The sequence below is a fragment of the Phoca vitulina genome, unplaced genomic scaffold, assembly GCF_004348235.1.
Source record: "Phoca vitulina isolate PV1807 unplaced genomic scaffold, GSC_HSeal_1.0 scaffold29, whole genome shotgun sequence".
NCBI lineage: Eukaryota > Metazoa > Chordata > Mammalia > Carnivora > Phocidae > Phoca > Phoca vitulina.
Genome location: NW_022589732.1, coordinates 15,214,444 through 15,236,345, shown reverse-complemented (window position 1 = coordinate 15,236,345; position 21,902 = coordinate 15,214,444). Strand labels below are relative to the sequence as shown.

General features: G+C 38.0%; 1 protein-coding gene across 5 annotated transcripts in view; it reads right to left on the bottom strand.

Annotated features, from left to right (window-relative positions):
- KAT6B (lysine acetyltransferase 6B) overlaps positions 1–21,902 on the bottom strand; it is a 180,886-nt gene that overhangs the window by 145,102 nt on the left and 13,882 nt on the right. For all 5 annotated transcript variants that reach the window (XM_032423824.1, XM_032423823.1, XM_032423822.1 and 2 more), the window contains exon 3: positions 20,277–21,155. In XM_032423824.1, the coding sequence (XP_032279715.1) occupies positions 20,277–20,897 (621 nt within the window). In that variant the 5' untranslated portion in view covers positions 20,898–21,155. The remainder of the gene's footprint in view (positions 1–20,276; positions 21,156–21,902) is intronic.

Genomic DNA, 21,902 nt, shown 5'->3' with positions numbered 1-21,902 from the left:
TTGAGCAAAAAGTAAAAACGTTTTTGTTTATTCACTTCCTCAGAACAGAAAACAGTGTCAAAAGAGAAGGCGGCGCTCACTATTGCTTTGTTGAATACCTGGATTAGACTGACCACCCTTTAAGATAGTCTTTGTGTACTTCAAAACTCAAACCAAGCCACACAGAGCAGCTGCTCACTGACCAACTGGTCTGCAGAATTCAATGAACGACAAAAGGTTACCTTAATTCAATAAGATAATCAGCACACATTTACCCACCACCCAGAGTCTAACCATCTGCAAGGCGGCAGAGCCAAATGCCTATAAAACAACTGGCAGCATGCAGACATGTCCTCGTGTCCCTCATGTCAATGAAATTTCTCTTAGCAACAGCTAAAAAGAAGCTGAACTTTCAGAAAATCAAGATATCATGATCCAACAACTTGTTAGTAAGTTATTTTGAGTGCCACTGAGATTTCCAGGCCAGATGGGTAATATGTTTTATTCAATTGAGTCTTGTACTGGGATAACAAAATGTGAGGCAGACTCGATCTGGAGCCTTTCATTGTTCAAGAGGCAAAGCAACCTAGTGGCTTCCAAATAACAGCAGGAACAATATAGCAGGAAAGAAGAAAAAGGAAAGAAAGAAAGAAAAAGAAAGAAAGAAAGAAAGGAAGGAAGGAAGAAAGAAAAGAAAGAAAGAAAGAGAAAGAAAGAGAGAAAAGAAAAAGAGAAAAGGAAAGGAGGGAGGGAGGTAGACAGGGAGGGAGAAAAGAACCAGCAAAACCCCAACCACAAGAGCAACTTCAGAGCAAATAACCAGTGACAATTTAGACTGCAAAACCTGACATCTGCCTTTAGCCAGGATACCACCATTCAGCTAAACATTCATCTGTACTGATCAAAACTACCAAATGATAATGATAATCAACACAGAAGAGCATTATAAACAGAATTCAATATAGAAGTTTATTTTCCCCCTAACACACGACACTTACATCAATGGAGGCATATTTCCCAAGCATGGTGATGCTTTGAGGTGACCTGAATCACAGAGAGTGATAAAGCTGTTCCCTTTTCAATTTTCTTTCATACTCTCTCATTAAGTCAAGGAGAAAGTCTCAGTTTGGTGTTAATATGTCTTTAACACCTCTGTAATGTTTGCTAATGTTCCTTTGAGAGAGCAGGCCTCAGGCTCAGAGCCTTGGCAGATAAAAATATCCAGTCACATTTTAATAAAACTTTTGAAAGTAAGTTTTACAGTTACCTTCTATTTATGACAAGGAATGTTTGTTTTCTACTAATGGTAATAATAGAGTTTCCTTTTTCAGTAGATCTATTAAAGTAAAGAAAGTGAGGTGATTTAATTTTTAGTAAGTATTCTAATTACATTTATTTTTCCAAATTTACATATTGAAAAAATTTCGAGCCTACAGAAAAATTGAAGTAGTACAATCAATGCTTGTATACCCTTCACCTAGATCCACCAATAGACATTTTTGCCTCCTATCTTTATCTACATCTGTATCTCTATTCATACATACATACACACATAGCTGTTGTTGAACCATTTAAAAGTAAGTTGCATCAGCATGACATTCACCATTAGATATTTCAGAAGGCATACCCTAACTTATAAGGACATGATCTCAGACAACCAAAATGCCATTATTATATGAAGAATATCAATGCCTTAATTTCCCCTAATATTTGGTCCAAATTTAAATTATCTAATTATCCCCCAGTATCTGGTCCAGAAACCAAGGTTCACGGGTGGCATTTCATTTGTTACACCTGTTTAGTGGGGCAATCTGAAAGAAAATATTAAGAATATAATTAATACAGACAGTATATGAAGCTAGCAGAAATTGTGAAGGAGGCACATTTTGGTTTGAAAACAATGAACTGATTAATAGCTTGAGGGGAATGAGGGGAAGAATAATGGAAATAATTAATAAAGAAGGAAAAAAGACCTCTGCTATTAAACTAAACTCATATTGATAGCACACAAAGCTATGAAGGAAAATATCTAAGACCTTTTCATTTTTACAGGGCCTTGAATGAAGACAAAAGTAAGTCAGAAGATCACTGTCAGATCATACAGTTATATGCCAAATTGTGCTTCATTAAAAATTCCAGAGCTGATACATGTTCAAAATAACTAGCTCATCTCTTTTATTGAACAGACACCGTGCTAGGGGTTTAAATACATCATCTCATTAAATCCTAATTGACAGCCCCATGAAGAATATTTTTTTCTTCCTATTTTACAGATGAGATGACTAAAACTCAGGGAGTTTGTATGGGTCATTGTTTTCTTTCTATCACTAGAACTTCCCCAAGAAGAATGCACTCATACATTTCTTATATACCTAAAAAAACAAATTTCAAAAGAACAAAAAACCACCAAAAGTATGAATCTATTTTTTGTTAAAATATATATACAAATGTATATATAATATTTATTTACAACTGCTTTAAAAGGGCTTGGAAGAATACACACAAATCACTAACTATGGTTGTCTTTTAGGGGAAGAACATGCAGGGCCAATGAAGAACAACTCTTAATTTTTACTTTATACATTAAATTTTTGACATTAGGTATTACTTTTCTTTTTTTAAGATTTTATTTATTTGACAGAGAGAGAGAGAGCCAGAGAAGGAACACAAGCAGGGGGAGCGGGAGAAACAGGCTTCCCGCCAAGCAGGGAGCCCTATGTGGGGCTTGATCCCAGGACCCTGGGATCATGACCTGAGCTGAAGGCAGATGCTTAACGACTGAGCCACCCAGGCGCCCATATTAGGTATTACTTTTATAACTTCTTAAAAGTCCAAGACTGCAAATTTTAAATTTAAAATGCCCATATTCTTTCAATCATATTATGCTGCACACGTATGCCTTCAGTACCATCACCCATTAAGACATCTGGTTTTGATTTAATGGTAAAAAATACTTAGTTTAAATTATAAATTATTATATTATAGTTTGTTACAACACAGATTTGGATATACCATGCATTACAATGTATTACATCACAGCTTCAAAAACCTAGGATGGTGTTTTAGCTCTCTTGTATGATGTTGTACTCTCTTCCCCCGCTTCCCCTTTCCCTCTCTTTCTCCCCCTCCCTCTCTCTCTCACACACAAACATGCCCATGCACAACCCACGCGCGCGCGAGCGCACACACACACAAAATCTGGTCCCCTAATATAAGCATAACAAAAGGACTGGCAACAGGGAATAAGCTTACTAATAACACTTCTTTACTGAATAGACATGTATATAAAATGTTGGGGGTGTATTTATTAAGACAGAAATTTTAAAATATGCCAGGAAAATTTACACTCAAAGGACTGTCACTCATTAATAATATACCATGAACATGTGGGATTCATACTCAGAAAGCAAGGATGGTTAAATATTAGGCAATTGGTTATTATAATTAATCATATGAAAGATTAAAGGAGAAAAATTGTATCGCCATAAAACCTGAAAAGATATTTGGTAAAATTAAAAATCCATACCTAATAAAACTTCTTTAGCATAACAACTGCGTAAGCCCCCATCATGTTTAACGGGGAGATACTGAAGTATTCCCCCAAAGCATCTTCACTATCACTAGTATTCATTAACATCATAGAAAAAGCCACATCATGCAAACAGTAATGGCTACATTAATATCAGAAAACAGACTTTAACATAAAAGTTGTTACCAGAGGGGTGCCTGGATGGTGCAGTCGGTTAACTGTCTGGTCCAACTCTTGGTTTTGGCTCAGGTTATGATCTCAGGGTCATGAGATGGAGTCCCGTGTCAGACTCTGCAGTCAGTGTAGAGTCTGAGATCTCTCTCCCTCTCCCTCTTCCTCTCCCCACCCCCTGCTCTCTCTCTCTCTCTCAAATAAATAAATAAATCTTAAAACTTTTCCTTAGGGAAAAAAAAGGACATTGTATAATTATGAAAGGGTCAATAAATGAAGAAAACAGAGCAATTATAAATATATATGCACCTAACAACAGGGCCTCAAAATAGGTTAAGAAAAATGGGCAATATTGAAAGAACAGACAATTCAATATTATACTTTCAATAATAATCAAGTAGAAGATCAAGAAACAGAAGCCTTGAACAGCATTACAAACAAGCTAGGTCTAATCGACATCTATAGATGTCTCCAGTCAACAACAGCAGAATGCACCTTCTTCTCAAGTACACATGGAACATTTTTCAGGACAGAACATAGGTTAAGCCATTAAGCAAGCCTCAGTCAATGAAAAAGGACTGAAATCATACAAATGATGTTCTCTGACACAATGGAATGAAATTAGAAACCAGTAAAAAAAAAAAAAAAAAGTAAATTTAGGAAATTTACAGCCCAGTGTAAATCTCTGAGCAACACTAAAGGAGAATGAGGTAGCTGGAAAAGTCAGGCGGCAGCGTAGGGGCCTGAGTGTGATAGGCAACAGCTCAAGGCATGCCCAACAAGAAACCACTCTTCTAAGGGTGTCAAATTTAATACAGCAAGGATCTCTGACAAATGCACTTTTACATCATTACAATAGCTAATCAGCTAAAATAAACCCTTTTCAGAACACTCAGTTTCACAAAATGCTCGTAAGTTAGTGAAACAGGCTGGCTGACATATAGGGATAGCTAAGACCCTCTAGTGCCCCTTTAAGGGAAAATGATTTCAAGGGATGTATCTATTCCAGAAATTCTTGGAAATGGGAATACTGTACCATGGAGGCCACTTGCATCTTTCTTCCACCCTCCTCCCCGACATTCCAAAGTAAAACTAGAGACAGAGAGCTCCACAGGTTAAATAAGGTTAAGTGAAAAAGAAGTTGGAAAGTTAACTTAATTAAAATTTTCAAAGGCAAAAGTGAAACTGTATTAAGAGAGATCTGGATTTCTGATAGATACAAAGTTACTATATAATTTTCTAAAGGCATCATAAATTAGTGGGGAAAGTAAAAATTATATGATACTGAAACATTCAGTCCACCATTAAAGCAAACAAAAAACAGATCCTTACACCATTTACCAAAAGAAAAATTACAATTTTAATGAAGTATAACAGTACTAAAGACAAACAAAAAGGAAATACTAGTAAATGCCTTCTCTGAACTCAGGATGGAGAAGAACATTCTAAAAATAACCAAGAAAAATCACAAAAATTGGTAATAGCATACAGTATACTTCATGGCTCCACCAGAGTAATATTTGCATATTTATAAAAATATAAACACTGAATACAAATACTGACCTAAGCAAAAATGAAGGTTTAACACTGAGATGAAAGACAATGGAAAGGGAAGGGAATATGTGTATCAGAGACCTTTTTTTTTTTTTTTTAAGATTTTATTTATTTATTTGACAGAGAGAGACACAGTGAGAGAGGGAACACAAGCAGGGGGAGTGGAGGAGGGAGAAGCAGGCTTCCCGTGGAGCAGGGAGCCCGGTATGGGACTCGATCCCAGGACCCCAGGATCACGACCCGAGCCGAAGGCAGACTCCTAACACTGAGCCACCCAGGCACTCCAGAGACCTTTACCCTTATTTCGCTCAGCAAGAAGTCAACAGAAAATGTCTAAAGTTGAAACTTAAGAAATAACATTGTAAGAATGTTGTTTAAAAATACAGAACTCTACCTTCCAGAAGAAATGACTACATATGGTTGAAAGAGTTGAAGATGGCTGCCTCCAGGCTACAGGAAGAAGGATGGGGAGATAATCACAATACCGTTATTGAACAATGACCATTAAACACAAAACATGTTCGAGTTATTCGTAATCAAAGAAACACAAAGGAAAGTAACAGGGGTTCACTCTTCCCTCTACCACATTAGCAAGATAAAAAGGGGGGCTAGGAAGCCAAGTGGAGGCCCAAAGCCTCTCATAATCTGCCTACTTATTGATACTATGTTCCAAAACTCTTAGGAAAACAATTCATGTTTATGCCCCAGTATACCTCCTCCCATAATCTATCCTATGGGAAATAATTACCTCTGTATACACAGATTTTCAGTAGCAGTATTATCTGTAATAGCAAAACAGTTAGGAACATCCTATGTGTTGAAAAACAAAGTCAGCATAAATACTTCCAGCCATTTAAAGTCACACTGCAAAGGATAATCAACAATATAGAAAGAGGCTCAAAACAGATTTTAAATGTAGAAAGCAACATATAAAATCATATAGTTAAGAAATAAGTCAATCAGAGAAAGACATGTATCACATGATCTCACTGATGGGAGGAATTCTTAATCTCAGGAAACAGAGGGTTGCTGGAGTGGTGGGGGGGGGGAGGGATGGGGTGGCCAGGTGATAGACACTGGGGAGGGTATGTGCTATGGTGAGCGCTGTGAATTGTGCAGGACTGCTGAATCACAGATCTGTACCTCTGAAACAAATAATATATGTTAAAAAAAAAAAAGATAGTAGGGAAAAATGAAGGGGGGGAATCGGAGGAGGAGACGAACCATGACAGACTATGGACTCTGAGAAACAAACTGAGGGTTCTAGAGGGGAGGGGGGTGGAGGGATGGGTTAGCCTGGTGATGGGTACTAAGGAGGGCACATATTGCATGGAGCACTGGGTGTTATACACAAACAATGAATCATGGAACACTACATCAAAAACTAATGATGTAACGTATGGTGATTAACATAATAAAATAAAATTTAAAAAAATTATATAGCTAATACAGTCCTCTTTTTATTTAAATATAACAAATATATACATGTAGGGGTTAAAAAAAGAGTGGAAGAACATACAAAGTTTTTAACAGTAGTTATCTTTGGAGTGAAATCTGCAGTCATGGTGTATCGCCCCTGAACCTTTCTGGATTTTTCGAAGTCTATCCAGTGAACATGTGTTACTCTGAAAACATACTCTTTTTCTAACTATTTAAATAACAAGAAGTGGGGAAGCAACAACAGAGAAATGTGGATTTTAGCCACTAGTGGCCTATGTGAGTAGAGCAAGCATCCAGTAGGAAGAAGGTCTTCATTAGAAGGTGATAAGGACACCAATTTACACTTTACCCTCAAGAGCAGAAGGGACGCTGCCCCTTCCACAACCTGGACTCTGCTCAGTGGCCCTTTCTATCATGGCCTAGGGAGAGCTCACTACCTTGATATCTGAGGGCTATGCAGCTGGAGCAAACAACCCCCATTCAGTCTGTGTATTATCTCCATTTGTCAGCTGAGGAAACTGAGGCACAGGATGGACTTGGCCAGCAGAGAAGTCAGGATCTGAACTAAGCATTCTGGCTCCAGGGCCTTTTTCTTTAGAATGATCTGTAAGATCCCTTTCAGCAAAAACCGGGGCCTCACCCAATTAACACATCTAGACTGTTTCCTCAAACACCTGAGTGTAGACTCTTACACATCTATAAAATAAAGTTAGGGGCGCCTGGGTGGCTCAGTCGGTTAAGCGACTGCCTTCAGCTCAGGTCATGATCTCAGGGTTCTGGGATCAAGCCCCGCATCGGGCTCCCTGCTTGGCAGAAGGCCTGCTTCTCCCACTCCCCCTGCTTGTGTTCCCTCTCTCTCTGTCAAATAAATAAATGAAATCTTTTAAAAAGAAAAAAAAAAAAGTAAGCAAGTTAGCCTTGGGCAGTGATTCCCAAACTTCTGCTGCACATTGGCATTACCTGGAGCTTTTCAAGAAGTTCTAACACCTGCCTTCCACCCTCAACATTGATTTAGCAGGTGTGGGCTATGATCTGGGCTTCAGAATTTTTAAATGCTTCTCAGATGATTCAAATGTGCAGCAAAGTCTGGGAACCACTGGCCTGAGTCAAATGACTTGTTGAAGGAGGGGAGAGGGAGAAGCTCCACAAAAATACTCATAAGCATATAAGCCCAACAACTTGCATAAAATTTCAGAGGTTCACAACCTCCTGGAAACAGTCTCTGGACCTTAGCTTAAAACACATAAACTTGGAGTCAGCTGGGTGGCACAGTCAGCTGAGTGTCTGACTCTTGGTTTCACCTCAGGTCATGATCTTGGGGTCATGGGATCAAGCCCCGCGTCAGGCTCCGCACTCAGCGCAGAGTCCGCTTGGGACTCTCTCTCCCTCTCCCTCTCCCACTGCCTCTCCCCCACATGCTCTCTCACTCTCTAAAATGGATAAATAAATCTGTAAAAACAACACATGAACTTTGTGATCTTAAAGTTCACCTGCAACTCTAAAATCTTATTCTTCAGTTGAAGAATTAATCATACAACAGTTTACTGAATTAATTCACGGTAGACAAGAAATGAATGTGATGCTTCTTGGTTTTCTATTCTGAACCACAAACTACAACTTCAATTAATCTTTGGGATGTGTATTTGGGAGATATGGGAAAAGAGATTAGTTGTATAACCTTTACTTCAGCACAATCCAAACTCCTTTTAACCAAATGCAAAGATGTCTAGACAAGTGAATGGCTGTTATGAAGAGAAAGGGAGGGGAGGGCCCATCACCAAGTCATCTTGGGAAACTGAGGGTTAAGGAAATTAAGTATCAGAACTTCTCAGGGGCTTGGAATCTCAGAACATTATTAGCATCATGAACATCTTAAAAAGAGTACTTCATTCTACCTCAGAACATCATTTGGGAAAAGCCACCTTATGTCATGTCATACTATAAATTTTAAGTCTTTTCAGTGACCCCTATTATAAACACTAAAAAGGCACTTAGAGGTCCAAGTTTATAGGAACCTGTATAACTCTTTTTAATACCTTTAAAAGAGGTTTTTCTTCGTAAGGCAAATAAGAGATAGTATAGCATAGTGGTTAAGTGTACAGACTATAGAGCCAAGATGCCTGGGTTTGAATCCTGGCTCCACTACACAACGGCTCTGTGACCTTGGGCAAGTCCTTTAACCCCAAGTGCCCCAATTCCCTCCTTTTTAAACTAAGAATGAAAAGAAGTACCACCTCATAGGCAACTTAACTATATTTAAAGCACTTTAAGTAGTGCCTGCCTCAAAGTAAGCAATACAGAAATGTTGGTGGTTATTTTTTTTTTTAAAGATTTTATTTTTATTTACTTGAGAGCGAGCGAGCGAGCGAGCACGCGCACACGAGCAGGGACAGAGGGAGAAGCAGAGTCCCCGCTGAGCAAGGAGCCTGATGCAGGGCTCAATCCCAGGACCCTGGGATCATGACCTGAGCCAAAGGCAGACGCTTAATGACTGAGCCACCCAGGCGCCCCGAAATGTTGGTGGTTATTATTCATTTCTATAGAAAAGAAGAGCTCAATTACTCTGTAATCTCAATCACTCTGTAAATGAACACTACCACACTGGTCATTTGAGAAGGAATCATATCACTGCATGTCTTGGAATGTTTCAATCTATAATCTTAATTACCATTTGAATATCGTTTATATTTTGTAATTTCTATAGTGCCTCGTACAGTGCTTTGTATGTTAGAATTCTGTAGATATGTGTTGATTTCATCCAAGTAAATGAGAAGCCTAGAAAGTGATGCTGTGGCTATACTCCAACCTGTGTGCCAAGATTAAAACACCAGCTCCAACACTTCCTGTGCACTCTTGGGAAAGGTACCTTCTCTGGCCTGTTTCTTCATCTGCAAAATTCCGTTAATAACAGTACTTACTTCTCAGAGTTCATGTAATATTATTTTGTATATAATAAGTACTTAGATGTTACCTGGTACATAGTAAGCACTGAGCGTTTAATATTAATTTCTTGCATGTTTTCTATAGAGCCTTCCACTCTATCCAATCTAATATGAACTGTTTATTACGCACACGTTACAAGTACATGTTTTAACCGCGTTCTTTTGCTTCTGTTGTATATCACAGACAAAATGGGGAACTTTAAAATAGTCAAAAACACAAATAATGAATTTTAGAAGAGTCAAGGTACTTCCTGCAAGATTCACGGTGATGTCTACTGTGTCAGATTAAAAACAACCTAAAAAGTGGTGGTCTTGGTGGTATCTATTTATTTCATTTTGCTCTGAAAGTTTCAGAAGCTAGAAAAATGCATACAATTTGCACCCGATCAATGTTCTGCAAACTGCCTGCAGGATCGTGTGCATACCCCAGTAAGATTTATTGCTAACCAACATGCCATGCTAAATTGAAATCAAGATATTACACAATTTTCCAATAAAGAGGTAATTTTATAAGTTGGTATAAATGCTCTGTGAGGATGTAACTGTTGGCATCTCGTTATATTTCAATAGCTGGTGGAAAATGAGATAAGTTAGAAGGTTTACAGAGGGTCAGAGCTCATCAGATGACAAGATCATCTTTTTTATCAGCTCTAGAGAGCACATTCACAGGCTGATAACTAAACAGTTATTCTTTAACAACTGGAACAGTTAGTATTTTCAACACATTCCAACTAAGTGCAGCTACTATGGGAGATTCTAATAAAACACTAAGAAATGAAAGAAAAAGAATCCTTGAGGTTAACTGCCTTTGTGAATCTTGATTTGATATTTATCTTTTCTGAGTTTTTACTAAGAACTGAAAGAATACCATATATATCCACCTGCATATTTTACTTTCCAACTTTATTGAGATAAAATTGACATAATATTGTAAGCATGATATTGTTCTTTAAGTAAGTCAGTTTCTTTTCAGCCTATTTAGAGTTTTCTAATTGAGGATTCAAATTTAAATAACAGACATAAAATTCTTCTGATGATACTTAGTATTTAAAATATCATCAAAGAGCCTATCTTATTGTCTTATATATATTTTTCATACACTCTGTGGGCAATTAAAGAAAGATCCTTCTCTACAACTTTAAATGCACTTCTCAGGGAACAGTTTGGATATCCAAACTCCTATTGTTAAAAACTGCCAAATCCATCCTTCAGTTCAACTTGTGAGTCAAGAAACACTAAGTGGAAGCAGGAGGTAGCCCCTGTTCCTGTTCTTATGGATATGATTCAGGATGTACCATCAGACCTAGAGCTCAGGCTGCCTGACTCCCAGCCTTCAGCTAGCTTTAACCCCATAAACTGTGATTCATTCTTTTCTAAGCAGATTTATACACCATATTACATCTTAGCCCCCAAACCTTCAAAGATTTGCGACCTCCAATGTAAAAACTAATTTAGGTGAGGATACCAAAACCACTGCGTGGCAGGCAGAATAATGCAGCACCCCCCCCAATACTGTCCACTTCCTAACACCAAAAACCTGTGAATCTGTCACCTTATATGGCAAAATGACCCTACAGGTACGATTAAGTTAAGGACTTTGAGATGGGGAGATGATCCTGGATTACATCTAAATGGCCTCAATCTACTCACATGAATCCTTTAAAAGCTGTCCAGGTTGTGGTCAGAGAGAGATGCGACTATGGAAAAATGGTCCGAGAGATGCAACACCTCTGGTTTTGAAGATGAGGGAGATGGCCAGAGCCAAGGAGTGCAGGCAGCATGCAGAAGCTGGAAAAGGTGAGGAAACACATTCTTCCCTACAGGCTCCCTATCTACGCTTTGATTTTAACCCAGTGAGGCCCATGTTGGACTTCTGACCTACAGAACTGTTAAGACAATAAATACGCATTGTTTTAAGCCACTAAGTTTGTGGTAATGTGTTACAGCAGTAACAGAAAACTAATACACACAAATGAAAAAACTAATACACACCATTCACATGGCAAAGATATATCTAACAGCACCTTAGTCAATTGATCAAATAAGTACCACCATAATGAGACAACCTAAAAGGATTTATCTCCTGGTATGACATCACCCACATGGTAGGTATTCTTGCCAAAAAGGTTTACCTCGAATCTGATCATGAGGACACAATCATATAAACACTAATTTTGGGACATCCCATAAGACAACTGTCCTAGACTTGACAAAAATGTCACTGATGTATTATGTGTCACTTATACTCAAATAAAAATAAATTTCTTAAAATTGTAAAAAAAAAAAAAAATCAAAAAATAATCCACAAAAAAAGCCACTGACGTGAAAAGCGAAAAAAGAGGGAAAACCATTCCCTATTAAAGATATTAATAACCAGGGCGCCTTGGCGCAGGGGGCGTCTGCCTTCGGCTCAGGTCATGATCCCGGTGTCCTGCAATTGAGCCCCGCATTGGGCTCCCTGCTCAGCGGGAAGCCTGCTTCTTCCTCTCCAACTCCCCCCACCCACCCCCCCCCCGCTTGTGTTCCCTCTCTCACTGTCTCTGTCAAATAAATAAATAAAATCTTAAAAAAAAAAAAGATACAACAACCAAATGCAATGCACACTCCTTAACTGGATCACAGATTAAAAACAAAAGTTATTAATGACATTTTGGGACCATTTGGGAAAATATGGTCTACTGGATAACACTCTTGTTTCATTGTTGAATTTCTTACATGAAATAATAATATTGTGGTTATATAGGAAAATGTTCCTCAGTATATAATTATTATTATGACTTAATATAGCATCTTAACATCATAACATCTGCCATTTATTTTCAAACAGTTCAGCCAAAAATTATGACTATGTGTACGTGTTTGTATACATACACAGAAGAGAAAGAACAAATGGATCAAAATGTTAACAACTGGTGAATCTAAGTGAAAGAAATGCAGCGCTTATTGTACTACTCTTTCAACTTTTCTGATACAAAGTTAAGGGGGAAATACATTCCTGGGTCCCTTCACTGCCTACCTTTCCCGGTCCCCTCACAAGCCGCCAGCAGCCTAACTGGAATAACTCATGTTCTTCAAACAGCCCACACTCTTCCACTAGCGGATCATGTCTTCTGCAGCATTATTCACACCTCAAGGCTCAATAGCTAGGGTTGGGTTTTGATAAAAGGTAGAAGCTTCTACATGATATTAAAATACCACTTTTGGAAACAAGCTGACCAAGTATCAAATGGGAATCATCATTTGATGGTCCTTTAATACTGGCTTTGAGTGTAAGCATTCTTTGCCTCTCTTACTATTGTTTCTCTTACCCCATACAATCTTTAACCTCTATTTCTTGAATTTCATCATGCCCATTTATGATCTGAGAGAATCACAAGCATGGCAGTAAACCATGGACAAAAATCAGGACTGGCCGCATCAGAAACTATTACAGAAACATTCAAGTGCTGCCTGCCTCTGGATCCCAGCCCGCATCACTTCTGAGTATCACAGGCAGCCCAGACCAAAGCTCACCTCCTTCCCGTAGGCCTCGTTGCTGTCCATATGGCAGCTTACTGACATCAAAGAAGATGGAAGAAATTATCTAAATTCACCAGGCTAGTCCCATTCCCTCCCTTGAACTGTAGAAGAGTCACTGATATCTCAATTACCTCTTCTGCAATACCTTTTTCCCTGCATGCTAAGATTTTGCAATGCTAAAAATAAGGGGAGTGGGGGAGGGTACTGGACTAACAGATGGAGGATTAAGAACAAAAGACCTCCCTGACAGGGGGAACAAGAGCTAAAATGTTTGTATACCTACCATAATAGTACAGAGGAACAAAAATTGAACTTGTAAATAAAATTAAGTTGTTCTTCTGAAACGCCTGTCTAGCTACAGACAGGAAAAGGCCCAGCATGGTTTCTATGTATGTTATGCTGTTTCTAATAGAAAGGACACAATCAAGCCAAAACAAACATCTGTTAAACAGTTAAGTTTGTTAATGAAACAAAATTGCAGCTGGTTTTATCAAAGATCAAAAGTGAAGCAAATTAGAGAAAGGATGTCTGAACAAAGCTGGTTTCTAAAAAATAATGGCTCAAGAATTCTAAACCTACTTGTCAAATTAACACAAATCCTTCCTGGATTTTACTTAGACCACTGATTAGTATTTATTTTGTAGCTTTGTAAAGACCAGACTCTCAGTTTAAATCTATTAACATTCACTCTAGAGCTTTCGTCTCTATAGTATATTTTGCAGATTTTTCAAAATACTACCTTTCATAAAGCAAAAAGTTATGCTCTCCATTAATATTCTGTGACTTAAAAGGCTCACATATAAAAGGAAAAACAACAGTATGCAGTTTGCAGCTCCTGGAGTCGGCTGTGGGAAAGCAGTCCGGCACCAAGCAGAAGCCTAAAAACGGATTAGCACTTCACAGTGCACTGCAATACCTCCTCTTCTTACGTGTACAAACCCCCCATCACCACCTGAAGACCCGTTAGATAAGGGCACCTACACACAAATACAAACGGGTTTTTTTCACAGCCCTGCTAACTCAAAATGTCACAAACAAATTACATGGCTGACTCATTTGCTAACTTTGATTTAGTCAGCTAATTGATGTTTATGTACTTAGAAACATTAATAGATCACAGAGATCAAGGTACCTGAGAAGATGCAGACAATGCTGGTGTAACTAGAGATGAGCAGTTTCATCAAATCTACTGTAGTTTGATGAGCCAGCCAAGAAAACAGTTTGTAAACTAAACAAAAAGTCATGGGCTTGACAACCAAAATTTGCCATTGCAGTGATAACAACAATGACATTTTCTCATGTACCCTTTGTACATGATTAATGCACAAAGAAAAGACATAAAAAGAACAGAGACCTTCATTCTGAGAAACCTTAAAATGTACTACTTGTTAAAATAAAGTTTGTAGAGAAAGAATGAACAAAAATCTTTGCCATTCCAGATACAATCTGAATCAATCAGCAAATAGCACTTAACTGTTAAATAACTTCAAAGCTATAAAACATAGATCTTCTTGGCACTGCAAGTGTATCAAATGTGGTTCTTATAAGCCAAACAGGTACGTGGAATACAAAGGTAAATTCCTGAAGGCTGCTGAAAATATCCAGAATTGGTCAAAAACCCACACCCTTGGAGTCCCTGACGCTCGGAAGAAAATGACATGAGGCGATCAGAAAACAGACTGATCTATATGTAGAGCATCCAGGACAGGATCATGTGTTGTTGAAAAGGCAGCTCCAGGATCAAGTACATCTAGGATCCGAAGAGTTAAAAAGAATGTTTAAGACTCATTATGTCAGGGGCGCGTGGGTGTCTCAGTCATTGAGCGTCTGCCTTCCGCTCAGGTCATGATCTCAGGGTCCCGGGATCGAGTCCCGCATCGGGCTCCCTGCTCAGTGGGAAGCCTGCTTCTCCCTCTCCCACTCCCCCTGCTTGTGTTCCCTCTCTCACTGTATCTCTATCAAATAAATAAAATCTTTAAAAAAAAAAAAAAAAGACTCGTTATGTCAGAGGATTTAAAATCCTCTGACATAATGTTGCTACTTTACCTGAAGCCTACTTCATTAGAAGTCTAGACAGTCCCATCTTGATCAAAGCTCAAAAGTGGAACAAGCTGTCATACCTCAGAGTCCAACAGAAAGACTCATTCACTCTTCATTTTATCTCTCCCTTGACCCGACTAACTAGTCTGAGACAATCCAAGTGCTCTCTCAATAATGCCTCAACAACTGGTATTATCTGCTCACAAAAGTAGTCCTCAGATAGTCTGCTATTTGGAAGAACTACCGAAGCTCCATTATAGGAACAATATAAACTACAATATTTTTCCTTCCCTGACCCTGAAACCAGCAGATCCAGCTAGACTTCTACATTGTAATAGGTTTCTGTCCAACCTTAGTCATTCTAAAACTGACTTTCATCCATACCAATTCCAAAATTCAGGTTATACAGAACAGTGTATTTTACAATGTTCAGGGCTTTATCCCACTTTCAGCTGAATACACATAGCTAAGCACTCTTTGAGAAATGTGACATCTGCAATACAAAGGACACCAATTCAAAGGAAAACTAAGAAGGTCAACAGAGAGGAGGACACTTGGACTCTATAATTAGCAGATAAAAAATACACACATTTCTGCCAAAAAGATCCAGAGTCTGAGACTATGAACGATTCCCCTAGGGCCGAGAGACTTCTGGAAGCCTGCCACATCAAAGAACAATATGGACTAGTGAATGGTCCTTCACAAAGTACAGGCAATTGGAAAAGTCCCAGAGAAAGACAAGGAGGGTCTCTCTAGGGCAGGGATAATGGGACTGGAGAGGCGAGGACAGAGTGGAGAAAACCAAAGAAAGGGATCTAAAAATAAAGTTCTTTTATTTATGGCATTTACACAACACAAGAAAGCAATGTAGGATGTACACTAATCTTGTATTTACGGAAATATTTCATACTAATAACATTGCCAGAAGCCCTAATAAAATATCTCCCTAAAAGGGAGTGGGGGGACAAACAGAATAAACAATTGAACAAGCCAGGACCACAAGTGATTTTTAACACAGTTTTGCCTCTCAGCCCCATTTTGGATAGTCTGTGTTCCTTTTTAAACTCATCTTTACTTTTTTCTTATGGAGAGTATCATTGTTTTTGTAATTCTGTTTGCAGACTCTAATTTTCACTTCTTCAAGAAAAAAAACATCAAGGGGCGCCTGGGTGGCTCAGTCGTTAAGCGTCTGCCTTCGGCTCAGGTCGTGATCCCAGGGTCCTGGGATCGAGCCCCGCATCGGGCTCCCTGCTCGGCGGGAAGCCTGCTTCTCCCTCTCCCACTCCCCCTGCTTGTGTTCCCCTCTCTCACTGTGTCTCTCTCTGTCAAATAAATAAATAAAATCTTTAAAAAAAAAAAAAAGAAAAAAAACATCAAAAGCCCTACCTGATATTAGAAGCATCTCCCTTTCCAACTACAGCAGCCTAAAATGAGAGTTCCCATATTATGTACTGTAGTGGAAACAACAATATTTGATAATTAATAAATTACAGCAAAATATCGCCAATAAAGTGAAATACCAAGGAATCTGTTTAAAACTGAACTAAACTGATTTTATAAAAATGCTAAAGCCCAAATATTCAAATGGAATCTTAATGCTACAAAGTGTGTGGTGATAACTGAAGTCTCTCTTAGAATATTTGACTTTCCAAAGTCCTCATAATCTGACCTAATTGAGCTTTACCACTTTTAATGAGAAACACTAATACTATCCTTTAGGAGTTCCCTCACCAAGTCAGAGATAAAGTTTTATCTTCGGTGGTTTAATTCATTTCCATATCACCTCACCAAAGAGAGCTTTCTTAAATAAATACAAAGAAGTTATGCTAAGGAGCCAGTGTGGTAATATCCAATTTGAATTCTAGACTATCAGAAGATGTGCAATTACATTTCAGAAAGGAAGGAGCCCTTCTATTTTAACTTGCATTGTATTCCTCCTAGCAGTCATGCATAGGAATGATGATGATGTTAAATCTAATTAGACACAGATTTACTACTTTCCCTACTGCCTTCCCATATTGCTAATATTACAAATAGGACCTGCTTTAAAAAGTGTAATAAGCTCACTGCAACTACCACAATTTAAAATGCCAGAAATCTATTTGTTGAAGGAAACTGCTTCTAAACATCTGAGGAAACGGGAGAGAGACTTACTGTTAATGAAAAGCCACCACTGTTGACCAGTATACAGCCCAGCAGTAAAGACGTCTGGAGTCACACTGCCTCCCTAGAAACTGGGCTTCACCACTCACCAGCTCTATCAGTGATCTTGAGCAAATTACTTAGGCTTTGAGCCTCAGTTTTCCATGTGCAAAATAAGGATAATAATCCTATGGCGCTCCCAGTTATTGTGTCAGTCAAGGAGACAATAAATGTAAAGGACTTGGCATACTGCCAGTGTTAAGAAATGTTAGTTATTATTTTTACAATTTTTGTTTTCATTTTCACAATTAAATGAACTACTCAGGGAAAGTAACTAGAGTAACAGCTTCTCTGAGAGACATCAGTTGGCTAAATTGTGAGATGACTCCATCTCTGTACAAACAGTTGTCATTTATATCATAAACACTTTCCCACAATACAAACACTAAGGATTTCTAGCACATCAAGAACAATGATAATCTGCCCTTCGAATATATTAGAGAAAGTACTATGTACACGAAACCATAGTACAACCAGTCTACATTCAGATCAATGTTCAGCAACCATAAAGTAAGAATAATCAAAAGCCAACAACTAGCACATTATGGTTTTAGTATAAGAAACAAAGAGTACAAAAAACCACAATAGACCCTAACCTTAGAAAAACGTGTGGATACAGAAGACTTTCTATTCGATTTCTGTGGCCTATCCATCTATCTCAAGCTCATTCATGGGCCCAGGTTAAGAACTTCTATTACATTTACTTAGCAAGTCTACATGGTTGTAAACTATTTACCACTTGTAATCTCAAAGGGCAATATTACATTTTCAAGGAAAAATACTATTGCAATTATACAATACAAACAATATAATTGCTTATGGTCAAATTGATTTGATATGATTTTTATTAAGCTTTACTTGTTCTTTTTTAAGAATTAGATTATGATTAAATTATTACTACAATTGGTCTCCAAATTCCATCAAGTAAAAATTTTAGGACACCTTTTCTGTTTTCCTTGTTCGATGATGATGCTAACTGGACAATATAAAAAGATCAGCATCATAGAAACAATTGCAGGCTAAGCAGTAAATTACTCTGTTCTCAATTCTAGATACTTTCAGACAAGAATTTTCCTTTAGACTAAAAATACTTCCATACAGATGCTGCATGAAGAAAAAGATAAGGTTAGCAAGAAATGATGGGCAAAGTTAAAGAGAAGGATAGCAAAGGGACTATGGAAAATTTGTAGTGACTTCTATCACAAGTAAAGATATCCCCTGGATCACAAATTTATTGAAACATTCTATTAAGGTGCCTAAAGCTGCCTGAATTAGTCCATGTACCTGGTAATTATAAAACCTTAATATACCTCAGGGCAATGTACAGGTTTTAAAAACAAAGATACCCAAATCCAACAAGAAATGGCTCTACAGGGGCGCCTGGGTGGCTCGGTCGTTAAACATCTGCCTTTGGCTCACGTCATGATCCCAGCGTCCTGGGATCGAGCCCCACTTCGGGCTCCCTGCTCCGCGGAAAGCCTGCTTCTCCCTCTCCCACTCCCCCTGCTTGTGTTCCTGCTCTTGCTGTGTCTCTCTCTGTCAGATAAATAAATAAAATCTTAAAAAAAAAAAAAAGAAATGGCTCTACATCCCCTTAAGGAATTTCCCCATGGTGTATACGCTTTTATAAAAATATTTAATGAGAAACAGAAGTGCTTAATGTGGCTGTCAGACACAGGAATTAGGATTTGAGTCACTCAATACATTTTTTTGAAACAAATGTTATTAAAAAAATTTTTTGTAGGTTTACTTCTTTCTTTATGCCCACATTTTCTCACAAAGAATTGAGGGCTGGTTACACAAACACAAATGACACCAGAAGATAAATAAATCTGAGGAAAACTAATAAAATAAAAATACAATTAAGAAATAAATGCTAGGGTTTAGATTAGTCTGTGGAAGGCAAATCACCTGGTCCTACCCAGTTTCTGGAGCTAGGCTTCTATCAGCTTAAACCACTGAGGGAAGCAGAGTCCATCTCAAGAGCTGGCAGTATCCAAAGAGGAAAAACAAGCCATCGGCTACACAACTTTTCTTAACACTTGTGTTTCCATCACTTCTAGAAATGTAGTCAACACATACAACCATCCTTTCTAACAACAATGAAAGGCCCAAATATAAACAATTTGCTCTTGCTCTACTTTGGTTTTAGTTTGGGAGGTAACCTCAGTAGCTTTGAAATGAGAAACAAAAATCCTACTCCAATACTTAAAATTGTAGCCGTCACTTAAAGAGAAATCTGTCATATATATATATATACTGCAGAAATAACATAAGACCCAAAGAAACGAAAAACTGTAAGAAAAGATACGGTATGAGACAAAACAAACATTCACTTTCACCCACTGAGAAGTGGACAGTAATAAATGACTTTAAATAGGCAGGATCTGGGTCACATATTAAAACAATACCAGGAATGCACAGGTTATCAGTATTAACATAAGTAGTCTATAGTCGTCTTCTCTGATAATAATTATTATACCTCAATAAAGCAGAAAAAAATAAATTATAAATAATTTTAAAATTTTAAGAGAGAAAAATATACGATGGCCTTTCTTAGATTTTTGAAATATATATGGTCCTGCCTTGATGAAGGGGGATTAAAGTTCTCTACCCAGGTCCCTTCAAGTATTCAACTAATTAGTTTAAAAAACAAATCACATAATCATCACATTAAATTCTTAACTGACCAGCGAGGAAGCCCTCAATACATAGTAAAACAGTATAGAACAATTTACATTATAAACAATGTATACATTTTAAAATATGAAAGCCTGCGCTTAAGGAAACAGTTGATTTTATTCAACTTCCCTTGGGACTTTTGTCCATATACAATTTAACTGAAACTGTGCAAGTCAGATGGGCAATATTTAGAACATATTAACCTGCTCTTCACTTACCTGGTCTTTCTCATGGGGTAGAAGGCTGACAGGTGGTAGCGAGGATGGGAAAGCACTGGGATATTTGGGAGCCCCTTTGCCATCTAAGCTTCCATAATTGACCCTGTACTGCGGTCCATCTTTCAGTAACCTCCCGTTGTTCACTGCGCGTTTAGCCCCTAGTCGCAGCCGCTGCTGAAAGGCTGGGTTGTTGGTGGTGCCTGTGAGATCACTTTGACTTCTGAGATACTTCTCGATGTTCTTCAGGGAGGAGCCATTTGGCTCCTCGAGTCCTTCAATTGCTCTCCTTAGAAGTTTATTCCAATCCACATTGCGGAGATCATTACATGATCCCCTAGACCCCTTGGTTGACTTGGGAAAAGTGCCTGGTTTAACTGATGAAAAGCGCCCAGGGTTGTCTGGGTCCTTATAGGAGGCAAGGCCTTTGTTGGTGACTTTGAGAACTGAGCCATCCTGAACACTGAGCTCCAGCTGCTCCGAGACTGTCTTCTTATCCAACCCATGGGAAGTGCTGACTGCATGGCAGATTCTCTCTTCAGAGGGCCTTTGCTTTTGCTTTTTTATTTTCTGTATAGCTTCAAGAATCCACTCTGTGTAAAGTGGGTTTGCAAGTTTTACCATGGTTGACAAATGACTTCTTCAATACCAAAGTTACCCATAGAGGTTCTCCTTGTATTTAACAGAACTTGAACATTTAAAAGTCATTTACAACTCAACAAACGGGCAGAATATTCCAGACCTTATTAAGCAAAACCTCACAAACATCCATCCTTAAGAGATTAAAAACAGGACACACTGGAAATGTTGATAGTTGTCTTATTTGACCAACAGGAAAGACTGCATTCGGGCGAAGAACATCTTTAACAAGGAAATCAAGACCTTAAAGGATAAAAAGGGGGGAAAAGGCTCTTAATAATGGAACTTCTAAAAATAAAAGGCTCTTTAGTATTATTTTTCAGATGCAAAAGGACTACAGAAGTAATGACAGGCAGGTATTATGTAACAAAGCCACAGTGACTAAATTTCCTAACCAGAAACTGGGTCATAGTCTGAGAAGGAAATTTTTTTAGGATTTTCACTTGTTATTTATATGAAGTCATTTATGGGGTATTTAAAAGATCATACCTAAGTTACTTACTTAGTGGATTAACCCTTATTGAAATTAATACAATTACATGAATGGTTCAAGATATATGTCTATAAAAACAATCATTAACATAAAACCAACCTCAAAGAAAAAGTCTATGACACAAAAACTCTGAGGAAAGTAAAAGTGACCCTTGAACAATGCGGGGAATTGTCAAAAATCTATGTATACCTTTTGACTCCCCAAAAACTTAACTACATATAGCCTACTGTTAACTGGAAGCCTTACACAACATAAACAGTTGATTAACACGTTTTGTATGTTATATGTATTTTATACTGTATTTTTACAATAAAGCTTGAGAAAAGAAAATGTTATTAAGAAAATATATTTACAGCACTGTATTTAACAAAAAAAAACAAAAACAAAACAAAAAACCATGTGTAAGTGGACCCATGCAGTTCAAACCCATGTTGTTCAAGGGTCAACTGTACATTAACTTTACTTCAAGAAATCTTAAACTTGAAAAAAAAAAAAAA